Source organism: Mauremys reevesii, linkage group 7 (genome assembly GCF_016161935.1).
Source record: "Mauremys reevesii isolate NIE-2019 linkage group 7, ASM1616193v1, whole genome shotgun sequence".
In the NCBI taxonomy this organism is placed as follows: Eukaryota; Metazoa; Chordata; order Testudines; family Geoemydidae; genus Mauremys; species Mauremys reevesii.
This window is the reverse complement of record NC_052629.1, coordinates 12,244,098-12,263,815: the sequence shown is the minus strand read 5'-3', so window position 1 is coordinate 12,263,815 and position 19,718 is coordinate 12,244,098. Positions and strand designations below refer to the sequence as shown.

The following is a 19,718-nucleotide window of genomic DNA, read 5'->3' as shown; positions in this document are numbered from 1 at the left end:
CTCCTCAAGGATTGAACTCACAACCCTGGGTTTAGTAGGCCAATGCTCAAACCACTGAGCTATCCCTCTGGGGCCAGGATTTCATCCAGTGTGTTTATTGATGGCTACTTGAATGTTACATCTAATGAAAACAGAGGAAACCTGCAAAAAGAACAGTGTCTTAAAACAAACAAACCCACCTGTGTTTTCCAGCCTCAAATTACCTTTCTATAATAATGGGAGAGAGTCTGTGGGTTTGCCTGGGGAAATAAGGAATAGCACCAAAAATTTTCTTTCTCCCACATTTCCGTGTAAAACATTTCTCTGTCTCACCCAGGGGATTGGTGCCAAGGTGAGATGTTGCTTAGTGTTCAGAGTGTGCCTGCTGTAGTTGGTTTTCATGTAGCCTTTCATGCTTTCCAGGCTTATTCTCTTAACCCGAGTTTGTAGATTTCAGAGCTTGCTCTGTGTTGTGGTGCCAGTGCACGCAGAAAAAAAAGTTGGACAGCTGAACATTTTGTTTGGTGTCTGCCAAGGGAGCAAACAAACACGTGGTAATGGAGGGATTAACAGCAGTGTACTGTAGAGTTTCCAATAGAAAAGTAATTAAACTGAACTAGGATGGGTCTGGAAGATTTACATAGCTCTGAGCTGTTTCAAAATAAATGAGCACATTTGGGTGGATAAAACCTAGAAGCCGTGGTTGGCTTGAAGTATGGGACTGCAAAATAGTCACATCTAGCCTCATACCCACTTGATCCGAGTTGGGGTTTGAAGTTTGCTGTGTTTCAAACCTCTCATCGAGTTTGTGAACTGATATTGAGGTTGTTAGCTCTCTGAAAATCACAGCTCAACTCCATGTCACTCTGCTTCCCCCCAGAAGCCGGGGAACTGCCCCCCCACCCAATTCTGCCTAAGGAATGTTCACATCTAGAGGCCCCATTGTGCTACATGCTGGATACACACATAGTCAGACCCAGCCCTTGCCCCTTGAGAGTTTGCAGTGTAAATATTTAAGACAAAGGGTGGGAGAAAGGAAATCTGTTTTACAGAAGGGGAACGGAGTCCCAGAGAGAGGACGTGAATTTCCCCAGGGTCCCACAGGCAGGGCCAACTTTAGGAAGTGTGGGGCCCAATTCGAACAGTTTCGACGGGGCCCCAGCAGGGATGACTTAAAAAAAAATGTAAAAAAATACATGGGGCTTGTACTCACCGGGCGGTGCTCTGAGTCTTTGGCAGCACTTCGGCGACGGGTCCTTCACTCGCTCCAGGTCTTCAGAGGCACTGAAGGACCCGCTGCCGAAGTGACGCCGAAGACCCGAAGCGCCGCCAGGTGAGTAAAAATTAAAAAGGCGCCTCTAGCCAGGGAAGGGATTCTCACTGGGCCCGGGGCCCTCTTAGGAATTGGTGGAATAGGCCTAAAGCCGGCCCAGCCCACAGGGAGTCTGTGGCAGAGCTGGGAACTAAACCCGGCTCTCTTGAGTCCCATTTTAGAGCCTCGTGAATGTTTCTGTTCATCAGACCTTTAAGTGAACCTTCAAGGGCTGGTTTCCTTCCGACCTTTGCAGGGTTTGTACAGCTCTGGCTCTGAGGCTGGTGTTTTGGCACATGCCATCTTTTGTTATGCTTCCCCCTGTTCACTGAATGCTTCCCCTGCCGAACGAGCAGTTTCTTCTCCTTCCTTGGCTCAGACTCAAAGCTAGACATCTGATGCTGTGATTCAGAGTCCACGTGTTCCTTCCAGTCTCCTGTTGATGCTGTTTACATTGTGTGCTGCTGGCAATTGGAATCACTCCTGACAGTTTGTGCTTCAGCACAAGAAAGGGACCTTTTGAAATAAAGGCCCCCCTCGGAGCTGCCCCGACCCGTACCTTTTAACTTGGCCTTTGTTGGGAAGGATCTCCTGTGCCTGCACGTGAGATAATATTCATGCTGCAATGTCGTAGATTTTAGTGTTTCATTGCGGATGCAGAGGAGTGGGGTGGGGAGGATCTTTCTTGCAGGCAAACATTTGGCTCCATTGTGGTTGGAATGGTGCTTTGGCTTTGACCGCAATAGGGTGCAGTCCAGATTAAAAATCCATTTGGGTTTAGCCTCTGCTCAGAAGCAGTTTCAATCAGGATAGTAACTGGTGGCAGCATTTCAGTCCTTGAGAGGATAAACTGTGCGCCACAGACAGAGAACAGGAGCGACCGAGGTACCACCAATGCCCGAGGGAGGGAATTGATTAGATGAGCTATGCCCAGATGATCCTAGCAGGTGATCGATTCCCCATGCTACAGAGGACAGTGAAACCCTACCCCCCAGATACGGTTCTTCAGTGTATGGGAGGAACCCAGGTATGGAGGGATTTTAACCACCCTGTCTGCAGAACCTGAGCCTTTGGAGCTCCTTGTGCATCCCTGGGCAGCAACATGTGGGAGTGGGGCTGAATCTAACCCTACGCAGACCCAATGGCTAATGCTCCTCTTATAACAGCAGGGGAGGTGTGACAGGGGTGCAACCTCAAGGGTGCTGCACCATGGCCTAGGGGAGAGGATTCCTTGCTCACCGAGGTGCCCTCCTGAGCTGGCCACTCAGGCATAGTGCAGCAGTCAGGATTTTAGCATAGAACACACTGTGCTGTTGTTTCTTTCTCTGAGACCTCATTGCATCCTGCACTCTCAGGGATGGTGAGTGTGGGGTGGGATAGATTAGGTCGGGGTGGCCAACCTCAGCCTGAGAAGGAGCCAGAATTTACCAATGTACATTACCAAAGAGCCACAGTGATACGTCAGCAGCCCCACATCTGCTCCCCAGCGCTTCCTGTCTGCTGGCATTCCCCACCAATCAGCGCCTACTCCCCCCACCCACCACAATCAGCTGTTTCACGTGCTCAGGAGGCTATGGAGAGGAGGGAGGAGGAACGAGGACATGACAGGCTTGGGGGAAGGGGTGGAGTGGGGGCAGAGCAGGGAGCTGAGCAGTGAGCACCCCTCCAGCACATTGGAAAGTTGGCGTTTGTAGCTCCAGCTACCGGAATCAGTGCCAAGGTAAGGAGCCACGTATTAACTTCTGAAGAGCCGCATGCAGCTCCGGAGCCACCCCTAGATTAGGTGATGCTAGGATTATAATACTCTGCACTTACTGAAGATAGTGCCTTCCATCCAAGATGCTCCAAGACACTGAGGGTACGTCCAGACTACCCGCCGGATCGGCGGGTAGCGATCGATCTATCGGGGATCGATATATCACGTCTCGTCTAGACACGATATATCGATCCCTGAACGTGCTCCCGTCGACTCCGGAACTCCACCAGGGCGAGAGGCGGAAGCGGAGTCAACGGGGGAGCCGTGGCCATTGATCCCGTGCTGTGAGGACGGGAGGTAAGTCGAAATAAGATACGTCGACTTCAGCTACGCTATTCCTGTAGCTGAAGTTGCGTATCTTACATCGACCCCCCCCACCCAGTGTAGACCAGCCCTTACAGGTGTTAATGAATTGAGCCTCACAGCACCACTGGGAGGTAATGAAGTATTGTTACCCCTTTTTGACCCAAGAGGTTAGCTGATTTTGGGGGTCTTGTGGATTGTTTCCACTAGGAGGAGAAATTGGTGATGGTCAGGTATTTCTCTGATACAATCCTGTTTGTTTACGAAGTCCCGTTTCCCTGAATACAGGAGGAATCAAACAACTGGAGATATTTTCTTTGCTCGCGGTTCCAAGCCTCTTTCAGCCAGCACTATACCAAAAAGCTCTCTTTTTTTTCTCAAGGGCATGCCACCAGGGTTCCCTATCTGTGTCTGAGGCTTCTTTGCTCCTCTCTTTCTGTTGCCTCTCTCTCTCACACACTCACACACACACACACACCCTCCACCAATCAATGCCAGTTTTAATCGGTATTATTACTGTACCTCCCTTTTGCAAATGAGAGAAAAGATGAAGGGACTTAGTGGGAGGGGTTTACCCACGACTGCATAGGAACCTAGACATAGGACCCACTTCCCCTTCTCTCACCTCTGTGACCCAGCCACAGATCCAGCCTCCTTCTCTGACCCACAGCAACATGACTCTTCTAGCTGCAACATCATATTCGAACAGATCCTATCTTTGCTGCACAGGATTGTGCGTGAGGTTTAATTCACTCATGTGAAAAGTACTTTGAGACCCTCAGATAGATGCCACTGTAGGCTGGCAAAATCTGTTTTTAATTCTGTTGCATTTCTCACATGCTGGGGTGGAATTTGTAGGTTATTCCCAGCACATTGCGATGCAATGAGGGGTCTGTCTACGTATTTTAATGTTCTCCTCTCTGTGACCCGAAGTCATCTGATTTACTCTGAGTAATGCATTATTTTATTCCAGGTTCCACTGTATGGCATCCCGACTGTAAGCAGTCCACTAAGGCAGAAGATAAGTTACGGGTAAGATAAACAAACAGGAGGTAGACACTAAGCTCAGTTACGCTCCAGATAATTTGCACACACAGTAACTGATCTTTCTCCTTGACAGAATGTGATTTCCTATGTTTTTTATTGCCCCACCACGACAATTCTGATAGCAAGTACAATGTTCTACTCCAGAGGTGCTGCTGCGCATCCTGTGTTCACCATCTCAATGTATTTGTTGCAATGTATTGTTCCAAAGAGGGCATTGTCTCCAGGACATTGTTCACCTTACAGCGTGAGGGAAAAATCTCAAGGGAGTAATGTGAACAAAGCAAATGCGTCAATGAATCTTTTTATTTTCACACAGTCAAGACATCTCTGTACCTTGTTTGTCAGCTGTGCTGTGTTCTTTAGAGCCATTTGCTGCATTACTCAGCATGGGCTGATCTTCCTTCACCAGCTAAATGAACCCTTTAAACCTAATTTATTCTGTTTTGAATGCTAAGAAGAAATATGCTTAATGCTAGATGTGCCCCTCAATATTTAGGACCACATTTTAAGCCAGCCTGAACCAAGACTTAAAATTTGGGTGGCCAAACTTTCTGGATCAGATTCTTGATGACTTCAGTGGCGCTAAACTGATTTACGCCAGGTGAGAACCTGGCTGTGTGTGTGAGAAGTGCCAACAGGCCTTTGTGGGCACTAGTGGGTTAGTTCGCCATGCAGTCGGTTACCCCGTTTGTGTTTGCACGTGCCTGCTCATGAAAGAGTGCGCACCTGTGAGCCTGGTGAATGTTTCTGGGCTCAAGTTTCAGAGGCTGCAGATGAAAAATGGGCCAAGAGGCACTTTGGTGAATGTATGTTGCACATGGTGCTGTGTTCATGGTGTGCTCAGTTCGTAGTAGTTCTCTTCTTATGAAACGTGATGCTGGCGCGCCACACTGGACAACATTCTCCTTAGCGTGTCTACTCTGAATGTAGCTAACATGCTGTTGTTTTTGTGGGGAACCGTGTAAACTGGGATAACAGTCCAGCGGCAGACTCAGACCTTCAGGAAAACGTTGGGGAAGCAATGCAAAGCAGAGCTTTAACAGATGCAGCCCGATCCAACACTGGCAAGTTGTTCTGAATAGACTCTCAGAGAAGACTTTTGCACTTCAAAACTGGGTTATTTTTCATCGGTTATTTGCTGCAGAAAATAACCATGTGAACACTTTAGGGTATGTTTGCACGGCAAAAAGAACCCCATGGCAGTGAGTCTCAAAGCTTGAGTCTACAGACTCGGACTCGTGTGATGGTGCTAAAAATAGTCATGGAGCTGTTGCAGCTCCGACAGGAGCTGGGGCTCTGAAGCCTGTGGAGAGGGGCGGATTTCAGAGCCCTAGCTCCAGTGTGAGCCCAAATGTCAGCACGACGATTTTAGCATTGGAGTGCAAGCCCCGCAAACCATAGTCTATGGACCCAGGCTCTGAGACTGGCTGCTGTTGGGTGTTTTTGCCATATAGACATACTCTTAAGGTATATCTGCACTGCACACTGAGACCGGGCTCCCAACCAGGTTTCAGACCAAACCCCACTTCCATCCACATACAGATCAGTCTGTCTTGGGTCAGCCAAGCCCTCAGGACTTGTGTCCTAGGACCCTCCGGGGGTGGGTCTGAGCCTGAGTCCGTGTCCAAGCCCTGACCTTTTGCAGTGTGGATGCAGGTCAAGCCACAGATGCCAGTCAGAAGGTCTGCATAGTGTAGTATGTCCATCTTAGACATGCCCTTATATATCTGGCCACATGAACTATACATGATACTATAATGTGGCCTAGTGGATGGAGCATTGAACTGGAACATACTTCTGTTTTATTCCTGGCTCTGTCACTGGCCTACTGGGTGACCTTGGGAGAGTCACGTCACTGCTCTGTGCCTCAGTTTCCCCATCTGTAAAATAGGGATAATGCTACTGACCTCCTTTGTACAGCACTTTGCGATCTACTGATGAAAAGTGCTATCTAAAAGCTAGGGATGATTTTTATTGGGAGCCGATTCTGCTCTGATTGCTGTAAATCAGGTATAAATCTAAATCAGTAGAAATACACTGGTATCAGAGGAGAATCAGGCCCACACTGTAGTGTATGGGTGACACAGTTAACTGTCTGGATTGATCATTGCAGATTCATGCCATTTGGTTGCAAATGTCTGTAGAAATTACTTTACAATTACAGAGAGTATGATTATTAAATAGTAGAGGTGGTCAAAAATTTTCAAAGATTTTGAATTTTTTTTTCTCAAAATTTGTAGTGAAATATCATCACCATTTTCCTCTCCATAGGAAGAGAGGGGCTGGTCCAGCTTGGGAAATCTTGGAAGTCAGTAAGCATGTTAAAAGAACAGGAGTACTTGTGGCATCTTAGAGACTAACAAATTTATTTCAGCATAAGCTTTCGTGAGCTACAGCCCACTTCTTCGGATGCATAGAATGGAACACACAGACAGGAGATATTTATACATACAGAGAACATGAAAAGGTGGAAGTATGCATACCAACTGTAAGAGTCTAATCAATTGAGATGAGCTATCATCAGCAGAAGAAGAAAAACTTTTATTGAAGTGATAATTGAGATGACCCATAGAAGGTGTGAGGAGAACTTAACAGAGGGAAATAGATTCAATTAGTGTAATGACCCAACTATTTCCAGTCTCTGTTTAAACCTAAGTTAATTGTCTGATTTTCATATTAATTAGAGTTCAGCAGTCTCTCAGCATGTTGGATGTTCTCTCAGGCCAGTGGCTTTCACCACACTGAATTGTCATTTGTACAAGTACTGCTGTCCATGACCAGCGTATCACGGCATCAGCCGATACCAATTACCCAACGCTGTGACATTCGTAGAAGAGTCAGTTCTTTCAGGAGAAATTTAAGGAAGTGATTGTTGCCCTAGTAACAGACAGTCTGGGTATTTTGATGCCTCTTCCTCTAAAATTAGAAGGTGGAGACATGCCCTTATGTGAAGTGTGCTCTAAAACCGTCAGCCCTTCCCTGACTGAGGACCAGTGGGTTGAGCTGCTGGTGAACTGCTGGGTGGAAGCCGCTGTAGATTGTCTGGCTTTTAGGCTGATTTGGGGCTCATTGCTCATTCAGCTGTAAGGGTGTAAAACAGTGTGTTGTGGCAGTGATTGGGAGACAGACTGCTTGTATTTATTGGCGTGTGGCTTGTATACAATATGTTCCCTTGTCAGTGACCCAACAGACTTTTAATTGTTTCAAAGTATTCCTGACTACATCACTGCCATTGCAAATATGCTCCAAGCTGACCTTTTAAACCTTCTGGCTTATTTCCAGTCCCCATGAAACTGCAGATGTTCCTTCCAAATCTCTTTACTTTTTCTTTATACATCAAAGCCAGCAAGTACTTTTCACTCAGATAATCTTAATTGAAATCAGTTAAATTAACAGAGACATTGACACCTGTACAATGTCAGAACACTGCCTTGAAATGGCGGATGAGAGTGCTTGTGACCTCATAGTATTGGGCAGGACCAGATTTTCTGGTGACGGGACTCTGCACTGCTGGATTTCCTTTCCCTTTGAAACCAACCAAACTTGCTCTTGACGTGGCTTCAGAAGTCCTGGGCAAGCTCTGTTTTATCTCAGTGACTTTAACTAGAATACAAGTTAGTCAGCGCTCTCGCTAGCTAACTCTTAGGTCAGGGAAGGGCAAACTACGGCTCGTGGGCTGGATCCAGCCCATCAGGGCTTTCAATCCGGCCCGCAGGATTGCCAGCCCCATGGGACAGTGGGGATAAGGCAGGCTCCCTGGCCCCGCGCTGCTCCCGGAAGCAGCCGGCACCATGTTCCGACGGCCCCTGGGGGAGGGGGTGCAGAGGGCTCCGTGCGCTGCCCTCACCTGCAGGCACCGCCCCCCACAGCTCTCATTGGCCGGGAACAGGGAACCGCAGCCAATGGGAACTTCGGGGGTGATACCTGCAGGCGAGGGCAGCACGCGCGGAGCTGCCTGCCCCACCCCAGGAGCCACTGCTGGACATGCTGGCCACTTCCAGGGGCCAGGGCAGACAGGGAGCCTGCCGTAGCCCTGCTGCGCGCCCCTGCCATCCCGGAGCCGCCCGAGGTAAGCAATGCCGGGCCATAGCCTGTACCCCAAACCCCTTCTGGACCCCCCAAGCCCCTGCCCTGAGCCCTCTCCTGCACCCCGCACCCATCCTGCACTCCAACCCCCTGCCTCAGCCCTACATTCATGGCCCTGCATACAATTTCCCCACCCAGATGTGGCCCTCGGGCCAAAAAGTTTGCCCACCCTTGTCTTAGGTGGAGTTCATAAAAACAAGGGTTGCTTAAGACCTTTTTCCCCATTAGATTTTTGTGTGGCGTGTTATGAAGCCAAAACAAGCAGGAAATAAAGCAACTCTACATAAGTGCCAAGCATTTTTTTATTTTATTTTTTTACAATTGTCTGCCAGTTGGTGATTCCGCAGCTAACCATATGTGACATTGATGTGACACTGCACACAGTTTATTGTCCAACTTAGTGAAAGGGGGTATTAGTAACTGTTGCAAAAGACCTTGAACTCTTGATGTTTATGTGCTGTTCTGTATCCAGGAGAAACATTGCTTTTTTTCACTTTTTTTCCCTCTTATATTTCATGGCAGCATTCCTCATCTGATTTCTTTTATCCAAAGAGTCTGGTTCTGCGCAGACCACGCTCTACAGAGGTTTGCTATTGTGTTTTCATACAGTTGTTAATAGCCTTCTTTATTGAGAAGACTTCCTTATTCTGCACTAGTGTCATCTGCTGTTGCTGATGCTGCTTATCTCACTCAGCTTTCTTTGCCTTCACTCACCCCTTCGAGCACAAACTTTGTCTTTTGCGTTATGAAATGCATCTTGTTTGCTATTTCCTACTTCTGTTTAATTTGTTTGTTTAATATGAAGGTTCTGTTTGTTTTTTAAGCACACAAAAAATGCCTTTTGCTCTTTCACTTTGGTGTCATTATTCAGTGGGTTATAGAAAGTGGTTGTTCTGGAATAGAAAATTACAAATGCAAACACTACATTCGCAAGATCTGATCATGCGAAAACTATTGTGACTTTACACAGCCGGTTGGGGAAATTTTCACAAATAGTGTTTAAGATTTTTTATGAAAAAAATTCATTGAAATATCCAATTCTGGAAAAGTGTTGTCCAGCACCAACTGACTATTTTAACTGAGCTAAGACTGGTTAATTGTTTTGTAAAGTTTCTATTTTTGAATGGTTTCTGAGCATGGGCTGGTTCGTGTGCTGCCCATTAGCTCTTGCCACCATGTAGGCAGTGACTTGACCTGTGGCTTATCTGAGTTGGAGTTATGAAGCCCTCTCTTATCTCTTCATTCTGGGCTGCTTTTCTTCCTCCAGACTTCTGAGTCCAGCAGGTACAGAGTGTTTGATATTTTCCTGCAGCATGGTTTTCTAGGACTGAATCCCAGTCAAGTCAGTGGAAAGAGGCCCATTTTTCAGTAAGAGTTGGCTCGAAGCTATACCCAGTTTCCTCTGTGATGCTCTGTTCCTGATTTAATTCTGGGAAATGCAAGTCCTGAACCGCTCCTAAATGTGGGCCTTCCTGCATGTTAGTTAACAGAGCAATCCAACAACTTAGCATGTTTGCTAACAACTATAAAGATGCTCTATCACTGGTTTGGGATGAGGAAATGTTTCTGGAGAATTAGGCTTGATGCAGTCAGATATTAAAGGTTCTAGTTAGTAATCTACAGAACGATTGCATTAGTCTGTTCGACTGTGGTCAAGACTTTTGAATGGCTGTACACTTTGCTTTGTGTGCATTCGATGATGAGATTTCAGATCAGTGGTGTTGAAACCCAACTTTATCCAAAAGTCCTAGGATAAAAAAATGAATGTTATCCAAGGTATTAGAAAAATAGGACAGGAAATAGGTGAGTGCTCACTGCCAAAAACAGACTGTCTTCTCACAATGTAGAATCCATGGGATGAAGGTAACTTAGGATCAAATACCGCCCTCTGACTTGTGCAGGCATCCACCTAATCAAAGTCAAGATCTGCCCTGATTTGTACTCTGGATGCCCAGGGTGTGATACAAGGCAGAATTTGGCTCAGTGATCTCTCCATGTGCCAGATACACTGCAACTTATCACTATACTACTTTTGTATAGATCTTATTCTCTACTACTTCCTCAGAAAAGTCAAATGTCCATGAGGTAAAGGAATAAAAATCTTGCCATCCACCATTATCTTGTCTGACTTTAGGAGTGGAGTGCATAGTTTGGCCATTAAGAATCACACCATTACCTGCCTGTTAAAAGGAACACAGGATTAATGATGTATGTGTCTGAAAAGGTTCGGTCATGTGCTTGGTCCAGATAACCATACTGGTGCTAGATTTGCCCATTACTTTGGGGTATGCTCATTTATTAGGGTTATTCTTCGAGGGGTGGGGTCTGTAATTCTATCAATGTACTGCTGTGTCACTGGCGTTCTCATACGGAGCTCTACTCCTCCTTCCTGCAAGTTCCCTCCCAATGGAGCCATCCTGCAGGACCCAGGTTCCCCAGAGCTGGGTTCTTCCAGCCCCAGAATCAGATGAACACACACACATTAACCGAGCGCATCTGAGAGGGCCGGATTAATCAGCATTCCCAAGATGCCCCCTCATATGTTCCTGGACTCAGTGGGTTGGGTTGAGCAGCACTTCCAAGCTGTCACCCTCGTACGCCCCAGGTTCAGCACATCCCTATCCCCACTTTCACGTTACAATTGTTCTGGTAGTAACCCACTTGATGAGCAAACCCAACAGGATTTTTGGGCACTGCAGGGATCGAGAAACGTTGCTGCAGAGTGAATGGGGAAGCCGAAAAACACCGGGGGAGGAGAGAGAAGCAACTAGCTTAACCATGAACATTATTTATTGTCATACAAGGGGAGCCAAACAAAACAGTTATAATATTAAATCTAACTTAAATTTGATTATAAAAGTCAGGTTTAGAAAACTATAACTGATCACACAGGTCAGGGTCAGAAGGCCACACCGAGAGAGACAGCTGGGTTCTCACCACTCCGTGAAGCTTGAATCGATCGGGAGTCCCAGGTGGTGGTGGTAGCTGAGGCTCCGGAGTGCTGGAGACAGGCAGAGCCCCCAGCACGATCAGTCAGGAAAAGATGAAGTCCCAGTGGAACTGATGCAGATTTTGGATCCAGGCATCAGAACAGTTACTTGAGTATGGGTAGGGGTTTTTGTAGGGAAACAATAATGGTTCAAGGGAGAACACCAGATTTATTTATGGGTAAACTGATGGCTCAAGGGAGTATACCCGAGTTGTTTTGTTCAGGCTAGACAATAGGAACTGATCATTCCTGGCTATGGTGTGTGTGCTTTGGAGGAGCTACTTGAGTTTTAGGCAGCTTCAGTATTTTTACCACCAATAAATTTTTGTTTAGATTTGGTGGTCTGAACTTCTCTGAGTGGGGGTGTGTGGTGTGTGGGCATATTAACATCTGGAGCATCCCCCCCCCCTTTGCTTTGCTTCTTTTCTTTTCAAGTGCAGTTCTTGCCTTAGTTGTTTTGTTCAGGCTAGACAATAGGAACTGATCATTCCTGGCTATGGGCAGTGTGCCTTGGAGGGAGCTCGCAATGCAGTTAGGCAGCTTCAGTATTTTGGATACCAATAAAGGATTTGTTAGTAGAATTGGTCTGATAACTTCTGAGCTGGGTGTGGGCAGGTGTGGGCTCATTAACATCTGGAGCAGAGATCCCCCCATTATGCAGTGCTTTCCTGCTTTTCTGGTCCCAGAGTTCAGTGCAGTTCTTGCCTTAGCATCTCTGTTCTCCATTCTGTATGCTAATGGAGATGCTTCCCTGTCTGATCTCTGATGCAAATGATGCTAGGGGAGTTGCCTTAATCCTGTCACCCTGGTCCGGAGGGCTTTAGGTGTGTCTCCCACTGCCTTTTCATTGCCTTTTGTAAGTCTTTCTTCTGATCAGCTTTGGCTGAAGCAGAGGCTGCAGAGGGGGAAGGTCTTTCGTGAGTCAGAGAGGCTGGGTACTATGCCCTGGTTCCCCAAGAACACAGAGCTGATAGGAAACAACATGCAAGTTTAGATTTTTATTCAAAGCCTATCGAAAGCTCTCAAGTCTTCAAAACAGGGCAGGAAATGTCTTGGGGAAACGGCATGCTTGTGAGATCTCCAGTATTCCCTGGAGCTGGGCTTGAAGGAAGATACTTTTAGTATTTTAGGTCTTGCAGTCCTAGTACTAGCAGAGACCTAGCCATGTAGAGAGAGACACACAGAGGAAAATGTGTGGAGTAAGTGGAGTATTTCAGAACCTTGAGAGAGTCTAGTTTGGGTTTGATTCTAGCAATGGCCAAAGGCTCCAGGGAAGCTGCAGTTTAATTTTTTCAGAACTCGTTTTCTCATCCATACTTCAGCACTATGGGATGCATCTGTGCTTGGAGGAAATCAGGGCTTTAGCAAGATCAATTCTCCAGAAAATCCACAGGTATATGGGTTTGGACTCCGTGGTTGGAGGCAAACCAATCTGTGGGTCTTCCAAGAATAAGTCACCCAGGAGAAATAGGTGACGTTCTCTTAGCCAGAGGCAGAAGTGGATAAATATTACAGCCATCTAGTTTGTGTCTGAATGAAATGTCATCCTGGAGTTCAGCTGAACTGAGCCTCCAGGGAACTTGCCAACCAATGAGTTCCCATCTTGGTCTGTAACAGTTCTAGGGCTAATGCAAGTGATGTATTACTACTCTGATAACTTCTGGAAACGTGCATCCTCAATCTGATCCTCCAGCTCCCACTCACATGAGTAGTCCCCTTGAAGCCAAAGGAACTTGTTTATGTGCATAAGGTATGCAGGATCATGGTGAGTCAAAAAAGCATGATATTAGCTCTATTCCTAAGTACTGCTCCTCAGTGCTTCTGATGCAAACAGAGCCTCATGTCAATCACGCTACAGGTCAAATTGATGCAGTGATTTCATATAATCACTTATCTACCACAGTAATGGGTGTTATAGAAAACTAAAATAGATATTTACAGTGGATGCCTTATAGAAACAAGTCTTTCATCCAAGCATATATTCCTAAGCTTGAGACCTAAATAGAAAGGTGTTAACTGATCCCAAAATGTATGAAGTACCCGGCAGCATGCAAGAATAAACTGGCTTATGGAGGGGAAGTTTGTCATAAATTACATACATGCAGTAGTCTTTTAAAAACCAGTATCAGAGGGGTAGCCGTGTTAGTCTGGATCTGTAAAAGCAGCAAAGAATCCTGTGGCACCTTATAGACTAACAGACGTTTTGGAGCATGAGCTTTTGTGGGTGAATACCCACTTCTTCGGCATTCACCCACGAAAGCTCATGCTCCAAAACATCTGTTAGTCTATAAGGTGCCACAGGATTCTTTTAAAAACATTTACACTCTCTTAAGAAAATTGTGTATGTTAGCATTCTGTAAGAAGATGAAACCATGATAGTAGAATCTAAGAATATTGTGTGAAATCCTGCCTCCTTGAAGTCAATGGGAGTTTGGGAGCCAGGATTTCACCCATAATTTTCATGGTGCAAACTTAATACAGGTATTGGAGGAAGCCTTCATTTGCATGAGTAGTTTTGTGGCATAGATTAAGTTTGGCAACAACTAGTATGGAATGACTTGTCCTGAAGACCAATTTTGCTTCACTGCACTTTGCTTTTAGGATGGAAAGAAGTTGCTCCTATCTGTGAGCACGTGTGTATGTGCGTGTTTTTTAAAACTAAACCACACCTGTTAATAAAGCTGGTCTTTATGACTGCTAAATTAGCCAATGAATATGCATTGTAGATTTTTAGGAGAGGAAATAATTAGTTTCCACATGAATCCTCCTGGAAAGAGAAACTTGAAGCCATGATTAATTGGCAAAATAACAGACATGCATAACGAATGCTTTCGGATTTTGTTTCTTGGTGGGTCACATACACCACCATTTATAAAAATCATGATGCAATAAGAGCCTGATCCAAAGTCCACTGACATCAGTTTGAGTTTTTCCAGTGACTTCATTGGGCTTTGGATCCATGCCCTAAGTAACTTCTCTCTTTTGAAAAACCTTACAAGCAGTGAGACAAAGGATCAGAGTAATCTATGTTGTACTAGGGGAACCATAGGTTACTTCTATAACAAAATCCTGTTAGGAAGTAGGAGTGATTGCAGAAAAAGCTAATTTCTAATGAGCTTTTATATGTACATCTTTAACACACTTAAACTAGCCTCTGTAGCTAAGGATCTTTTGTTTTAACTGTATGAACAATGTTATTGTTAAGTGACTGTGTGTAGAATGAAAAATTATCCCTTCTTCTGCAGCTGTTCTCACCGCCTTGCATAATGAACTCAATCAAAAGACTAAGGCAGGTACTGTAAATAACACTGGCAGTGTCTTTTATAACATAGTAGTGCATCCAGTCAGCCAGATGTTCATGGGATCACTTCTGATCTGGCTTGCTTGCCCCCATATCTTTCTATAGAGCATGATGCTGAACATCTGTAGCATAGAAAAGCACAGCCATCACATTGCGGCGTTTGGGTGATGTGGATGGCCCTAGTGTTCTTGTTTTTTTCTTTTAAATAACTTATCCATTTAAATAATGTGCCATGCATGATGGTCTGAAAACTGAGGTAAATCAAGATGAGCCAGCCTAAGTTGTGTGAACTAATATTAAATAACAAATTGGGGCATATGTGTGTATGAGATATGCTAATCCAGAACTGACATACACAATGGCCCCAACAGAATCTCCATAAAAATAGCATGAATGACCTTTTGCATTGAAGACAAATGCATGAAGAGAGGAAAAAGAAAGAAATAAAAATAAAAGATTGCTGAAGAGGAGGAAAACATGAAGTGATGCAGATGCTTTCCTTGAGATTTGAATCCGTCATTTAGCTCCATTGATGATATGCATGAATTTGTTTGTTCTTACTGTGCATTCTTAGATTTCCTGTATCCAGCAAAAAGGTCTCAGATGTTATTTTGGGGGGGGGGAGAAGAGAGAGATGTAGAGGTGGAGATGGCTCTTACCTCTTAAAAAAGGGGGCGGGTAAAGAGGGCACACTGAAAATAGCAGGAAGGGGAGTTTAATAGAAGTACTGAATGTCACCACTCTGAATGGAGGTGGGAAATGTCCTATAGCAGAGTACGAAATGTTTAGGAAACAGTTGGAGAGACTGGTTGAAATTTATCCTGTGTAAACAGGAAAAAAGGGCAAGAGAGGCCAGTGTGGCTAAAGAGGGATGTAGAGGGTTCTTAAAACAATGGGGGAACATCTGTTTCTTAAGAGGACAGTTGTAAAGCTAAGCAAGACATAGGATGGGGACCACTAAAAAAAACCCTACAATGCTGATCACTGGGTTTCCAGAAATACTTGGACTAAGTTCGTCGGGGCAGGATTGCCGTTGTGTTCTGTATTTGTACAGTGCCTGGTACAATAGGGTCCTTGTCTGTGACTGAGGTCCCTAGGTGGTAGCACAATATAAATAATAGTAACTAATGAGAAAGGGTCTTCACAGAGCTTTGCAGGAGATTGAAGGTGAAATTGGTGCACTCAGAAGGAGACCAGGAATATTGGGTATAAGGAATGGCAATAAAATGGCTGTTTGCCAGATCTAACAGCCAAATTGATGGGAAGTTAATAAGCATGATTGGATCTGATAGGAGAAGAAAGGGAGAACTGAGGAAAAGGAGACTAGGTCCCTAATCCTGCCAGTGTTTATGTGCATGATTAACTTTCGGCACTTAGTTCTGCTATTGACTCCAGTGCAGTAACTCCTGTGCTTAAAGTTAAGTGTACGTGTTTGCAGGACTGGTGCCTAAACTTGGAAAGCAGGCTGCACTAACTACACTTGGTAGGAAAAAATACCACGGAGCAAGTTGCCCAATAGGATGGGTGAATTAATATAAGGTGAATTAGCTGATCGCAGAACATATTTTTAGGGACCAAACAGGGAGGTGAGACTTAGAAACATTGCAAGACAATATCACTAGGTCTAAGTGGCTGTTTTCTGGCAACTTCTGATTCCCTAAAGTAATTATGAAAGCCCCTTTTCCTTGATGGACAGACTTCTGTCCGTCTGTTACATTCCAAAGAATGTATGGGGATAGAGAGAGGAAAAGAGAAGGCTGTAGTGTCTCTGAAACTCACAACCTGTTTGTACTTATTAGAAAAAATCAATCAAGAAGACAAATCTTTGGCCAAAACCAGAAGTTGAGTAATGAGGAAGATGCCCAGAATTGCACCTCAGCTATTTAACCTTGTTCCTTGTGCTTTGTAATAATAACAATCGCTTACCATGGCAACTGCAACAACTTGCTCCATATGACTCCACTCAAGCAGCAGTATGAAATGTCAGCGTTTTAAAGGGAATAAAATGTTTCTCATCAGCCTGATTCCCCCGTTTAATTCTTGGTATTTGGGGGTTTTGTTTTTGTGGTTTTTGTAGTTTTGGGTTTTTTTGGCTAATGTAAATAATTTTTCTCTTGGTTACATTATGGGAGGAGCAGACGGGCAGCTGGGGCATCTTAGAAATTTCTGTGCTCTCTTCCTGCGATATGGAATTTTGTAGCTATTGAGAGGGCCCAAGGCCCAGCTGAAAAAATATGCTCAGATTTGCTAGGGAGAGAGAGAGCGAGAGAGGGGTATCCCTGAGCGTCCTCATCTGCTCTCCATTGTAGACTGCTGCATTTGATCCAACTCCTTAATTTTCTTGGTACCTGTTCCAAGTTCTGGATTCCCCCAGTGTCCCCAAATGCATGAGTTTCTTTGATGGGATTCCTAAAACACATCTCAAATCAGGTGTGAGCTGAGGAATATTCTATTCAGCCTGGTTTTTAATAGTGCCCCATTAGTTTGCTCGCAATAAAGTAAAAGCTAAAAGGACCCAGGGAAAGTGGCTTCTACTTAGCTGAAGGCCCCTTTCAGGAAATATCTGCTGAGAGATAAGAGAGCCCCACTGGGCAGATATTTCCTGTCTGAGATCTGTGAGCCACACTGTCCGGTTTCGTTTTTCTCTCCAGTGGGCAATCACTGCTCCTTTGGTTCTGTGTCACAAGCAACAAATGACAGGAACAAGTTATCAAGAGTTTAATTGTTCAGCGGCATTAGAGTAAAATATCCCACTGCCCTCAGCCAGAATCACCCACCGGCCAGCAAGTTGCTTCATGCTTTAGGGAGCTCCTTTACTTTGCATCTGGTTTGAGAATATGGTTGTCGATTTTTGATTTTTCATGAGGAGCAATGTGGGCTTTGATTTCTTCAAAGAGAAATCTTGGGCCTGATCTAGAACGCACTAACTTCAGTGGGAGAACTTCCATTGTCTTCACTGGGCTTTGGATCAGGCTCCTGGTATATTAATTTTTAGTTCAGGACAATTTACTCTAACACCTTTAACACTGTGCATACTGCTTCCTAGACTTAGGAGGAATTATCATACATTGAAGAGCATTGGTAGCTTTTTTAGAGCAGACTCACCAAAAAGGAGACCAGGGAGATTTTTGGCTCAGTAAATGGGTTTCTGATTTATGGAGGTTTGAACTCAGGTACCTGATGATACTGAATGAATTTCTTTATCCACACTGCCCTACATGGAGGTAATGTCACTTGGATATTGATGAAGTGCCAGGAGCTGCCATTCAGTTTATAATTGCACTCACTTTGTACTGGTGTTAGTAACTGCACAGGATTCAAGTTGCAAGCAGTGGCACTAAACATCAGAGGCATTGTAGAGTGGAATTTCAGACTGAATTTTACCTGCAACTATTGCACCTAAATTGTGTTGCGTGGATTGTGAACTATTTCAAGGGAGAGAGTTTTCTGTCCCTCTACAGTCCGGTGTTGGGCCCAATTCTGCACTCATTTACGTTGATGTAGTTCCAGTGACTAAGGCCTCGATACAGTGTGCGATAGCAGGTGGGTAAGCTGCTGTGCAGCCCCCTTGCATACTGCAGGATTGGAATCTTGCGCCCCCACAGTGGAACTGAGAGGTTTTGCCATTTATCAAATAATGCTTTCCAATAGGGACAGTGACAAGAATATCCAGGAGTGCTCCTACAATGTCCCTGTGAGATGCTCTTTTTTTGTCTGTTTGTTGTTGTCAATCTTTTTTTTTTCACAGTGTGCCTTAAAACTAAGAAACTCCCTCTTCCCACACACAACCTGCCCCCCCTCCCCAAAAAGAGAACCCATGCCTGCATCGCAAGGTTGTGAAATTTCCCGGAATGCTGGAGTTTGCATTTACATTATTCAACTTTTTAATTCATTTGAAGACAAATGAATCTTTCTGCCTTTTAATAATAATCTGATTTCTCAGTGTTACACCTGCGGACAGATCATTTACAAGTGAACATTTGTTTTACAGCCTACAAGGACATCATCTGAAAGTATTTATTCCAGACCAGGTTCCAGTATTCCTGGCTCACCAGGCCATACTATCTATGTAAGTATAATTTCCTCTTTGTAAGCCATTGCTCTCTCGATGACGAGATAGAGGCTGGGATTTCCAATACCTTCTAAGGGTTTTAGAAGGCCAGTTCCCATTAAAATGAATGGGAATTGGATGCACTAGTTCCATAGGCATCTTTGCGGAATCTCAGACAGAGTGTTTGCATAGAAAAGTTGTAAGCTACACTGTGCCGAAGTTGTTAACCCAGAGTTGATGCAGCTGGCTGGTGTAGTAAATGGCATACCAGATGGCTTTGTGAAAACTGACAAATTCAGAGCCTTCTTCCCCTTCTAGTGTGTCATGGGCCCTCTGCTGCTAGGTAACCCAGGCTAGGAGAATCTGTCTTCCCTCTGGTGGCTGGCCTACATAAGAAGTTTATAGATGTGCTCTGCTTCCACCTAAGAAAACTTCTTTAGTCCAAGTTCTTTAAGTGCTGAGGTCTCAGGTTCAAAGCTCGCTGGCAGCCCAAGCAGGGTCAGTTCCATTCACACATAATGGAAATTCATCTTTGTCCCAGAGGAGAGGGGCCTGTTCTGCTAGGACAAGACAATTTGGAAGAAAGGGCCACGGCCTATAGAAATAAGATGAGCCCCACCCCTTCTCATGGGTTATATAGCTAGCCCCTGATTGCTTACACATCCCCTGATAGGCTCACAGTTAGCCACAAAAGGCTGTGGACTTCTGTCGAGAGTCATTCTGTGCAGCGGAGAGCAGCTCGGATTTCACAGTGTTGCAGAGTAACTTGCTTTCCTGTAGTTTGGCATTTCTCTAACATTTCCTGTATCTTGGGCTTGTCTACACTAGAAAGATTTACCACTTTCGTTATACCAGTTTAGTTAAAGCAGGAACCCCTGCTCCCCAGTGTGGGTG

General features: G+C 45.0%; 1 protein-coding gene across 21 annotated transcripts in view; it reads left to right on the top strand.

The window, feature by feature from the left end:
* Window positions 1-19,718, top strand: part of ABLIM1 (actin binding LIM protein 1) — a 295,428-nt gene that overhangs the window by 223,219 nt on the left and 52,491 nt on the right. For 15 of the 21 annotated variants that reach the window (XM_039546125.1, XM_039546132.1, XM_039546129.1 and 12 more), the window contains 3 exons: window positions 4,324-4,382; window positions 9,006-9,068; window positions 18,765-18,842. In XM_039546125.1, coding sequence (XP_039402059.1) covers window positions 4,324-4,382; window positions 9,006-9,068; window positions 18,765-18,842 — 200 coding nt within the window. The remainder of the gene's footprint in view (window positions 1-4,323; window positions 4,383-9,005; window positions 9,069-18,764; window positions 18,843-19,718) is intronic. The other 6 variants (XM_039546141.1, XM_039546145.1, XM_039546139.1 and 3 more) reach the window with 1 other exon arrangement.